This window comes from Anarrhichthys ocellatus, unplaced genomic scaffold (genome assembly GCF_004355925.1).
Source record: "Anarrhichthys ocellatus isolate YVR2014 unplaced genomic scaffold, GSC_Weel_1.0 scaffold1096, whole genome shotgun sequence".
In the NCBI taxonomy this organism is placed as follows: Eukaryota; Metazoa; Chordata; class Actinopteri; order Perciformes; family Anarhichadidae; genus Anarrhichthys; species Anarrhichthys ocellatus.
This window is the reverse complement of record NW_022281070.1, coordinates 3,574-6,478: the sequence shown is the minus strand read 5'-3', so window position 1 is coordinate 6,478 and position 2,905 is coordinate 3,574. Positions and strand designations below refer to the sequence as shown.

The following is a 2,905-nucleotide window of genomic DNA, read 5'->3' as shown; positions in this document are numbered from 1 at the left end:
TATATATATATATATATATAAATATATAAATAAATAAATAATCTGGGAATGATTGTGAACTTTAAAACACATGTTTCCTTCAGGTGAACCTGTTGGTTCCTGTGTGCTACCTGATGTTCTGGGCGCTGCTGCTGGGTTTCAGTCTTTACTCAGAGCCGGTGGTTTGTGGCGTCGGTTTAGTCATCATGCTCACCGGCGTACCCGTCTACTTCCTGGGCGTCCATTGGAAAGAAAAACCAAAGTGCATCTACAGCTTCATTGGTGAGTTTCCAAAAGGAGGTTTGTTAAAGGATTCTGACTCTGTCTGTTGTAGCGAATGTATATTGTGTATTTAATTTAACATCACTCTTGCTTTCCTGCAGAGAGGGCGACGTACGTGGGCCAGAGGTTGTGTTTCGTGGTCTTTCCTCAGTTCGACCCCATCGAGATCGCCGATCCTTCAGAATGGACTGACCGGTCATCAGGCAGGAGCAGTTTGTCTGCCAATTCTTAAAAAGACTTTTCTCTGAATATATGAAGATCATTTTTTGTTTTTGCCTCTTTTTGCCTGTTTTTATTCCATCACCGTGTAAGTCCAGACACTTCTTCCTGGTTTGGGAGCTTCCTGTCTGACCTTTGACCCTCTGAGACTCTGGTTTCCCCTGCGGTCGAGTGGAAACGCCTGTTCTTCTGAGCGGGCGGCTCGCACTTTTTATGTTCTCCTCTTTTCTACTAAGCCGTGAAGTTACATCAACCTAATACCAACGGTTTCACACTGTTGAAAATGACTTTTATTGCCATTCTGGATCCCATTTGTTGCTGTTTTTTCCTGTAGCGTGACAGAACTCTGACCGACTGGCGGCTCTTTCTTCTGAATGTTGCTGCTGTTTTATCGTGCCTTAAAGCCTTTTCACACCAAGTCCCAAACCAATCTGTCGCCAGTGTTCTGAAAAGAATTAAGAAAATGTATTATTTCAGAACAGATCTGCAGTTGAGTGAAACCCCAAAGTACAACTCCAACAGCCTTCATGTATTTTTGTTCTTCTTTCTTGCTGCATGACTGCTTGAATTGTCATGTTGTTCCCAGTAATGTACACATTTTTGACATTTTTACCAATCTTGCATCCTGTTCTAATGGAAAAAGAGGCTGAGACAGCAGTTTAGGCACGCGTGTCAGGAGAGATCGATAATGCACACGATAGTACCGTCCATATGAAGAGCCAAAGTGAAAACCAGAACGTTGGGTTCTTTAACAGAAATAAGGAAACTTGATTTTAATCACATTGGCAGAAATGCAAAAAAATAAGCATTCTGTGTACTTCATTCTTTGTCTTGATGAGGGCGGCCATGATTTCCATGGATTTAAGTACAGACATTCATGTTCCCCAGATGATGAACCCTAATGACTTTGGTGATCCTCTGATTGTTAATTGTTGATGTGTCCAACACTTGGGTTCACGACCAAATAGCTGCAGAACTACTGACCTTCACATCAGCCTCAGATGGACTTTGTGTTAGCTCAAAATAGCTAATGTTAGCATGCTAACACGCTAAACTGAGAAGGTGAACTTGGTAAACCTTATACCTGCACAGAGCTGCATGGCTGTAGACTGGTTTCAATTAGATGTTAATGTTTATTTCATTGTACTGTCGTAGCCCAACAGAGGAGCTAGCCAATCCAATAGTTACCTTTTTATCAGGACTGGAGTTTTCTGTTTCATGCTAACAAATGAATTGTTGCTAACTTTAGTGTTTGAATTCTTACATCCTCTGATAGAAACTAATTTATCTCAGAATATGGAAACACAACGCGTTTCACTTTTTCAGAAACACCAGTAAAAGATTCTCTCAATGAGAGATTGCATTGAGTCTCAGAAGCTAGCAGAACAGTGAACAGGCCGGATGTCACACGTTAAGACTTCAGCTTTCTATTTCCACATGTTGTTGGTAATCTGCCACAGATACTCCTCCAAAAGGCAGGTTCACTGAGTCATCTGGATAAATCTAGAACATGTGCTGATGTCAAATCTTGGAACTCATCCCGTTCATTATACAACTGCTGGTGCAAGTATCAGCTGTTCGGACGATGTATTTGTTAATACTATAAATTGAATATCAATTTAAACTTCAAACACAGCGTAGAATAAAAATGCACCAACAAAACACAGTGTGCAGACAGCAGTGGTGGATAAACATAGTCACAGCTTTTACTTTAGTCGTAGTAGTAGTTAAGTTAGTATACTACTATTTGTTTGTAATATAAGACCTGCCCACAGGTAATGAGCTAACCAGCTATAGAAAAACTGAATGGAACATCACAAATACCCAAAAACGTTTTTACGGCTTGGTCCAGAGATGTTCTGTAAAAAGTACAAAAAGGTAAATTACTCATTATGCAGACGGGCCCATTTCACAATAATATATATCCTATGATTGGATTATATTTCTTGATGCATTGTCCATCATTTTTGTTCATTATATTTTGATTATTTGTTGATTATATTTTGTCTTTTTAATCTGAATCTGTAAAGTAACTAGAAGCTAAAATAAATGTAGTGAAGTGGAAGTATAAAGTAGCAGAAAATGGAAGTACTTCAGTAAAGCACAAGTACCTCAAAATTGTACGAGAGTAAATGTACTTTCCATCGCAATCATAGATTGAATGTGTTAACTTTTGAAAAAATGTGTTATTTTCATGGAAACTGAAGACTTTATGTGAAAAGGCCTTTACGGGGGAATGTATATTCAAATGTTTATTAACTGATTCACTCTATTAGATTTTTAATATATTTGGCGAGTGCCTTTTGTTTGGTTGCTCTTGTGTATTGCATTTGTATATTTGAGAAGCACTTTGGTGTTCCACCGTCTGTCTTCTCTTTGCCGTTCAGTTTGAACTCTTTTCTTTTGTAAATCCAGACGCGCTGGA

At 39.0% G+C, this 2,905-nt stretch overlaps 1 protein-coding gene across 1 annotated transcript in view; it reads left to right on the top strand.

Annotated features, from left to right (window-relative positions):
- The window catches only part of LOC116377286 (asc-type amino acid transporter 1-like), a 6,431-nt gene extending 3,923 nt beyond the window's left edge, over positions 1–2,508 (top strand). Inside the window, exons 7-8 of the mRNA XM_031838886.1 lie at positions 84–261; positions 363–2,508. Coding sequence (XP_031694746.1) covers positions 84–261; positions 363–493 — 309 coding nt within the window. The 3' untranslated portion in view covers positions 494–2,508. The remainder of the gene's footprint in view (positions 1–83; positions 262–362) is intronic.
- The last annotated feature ends 397 nt before the right edge of the window (positions 2,509–2,905 follow it).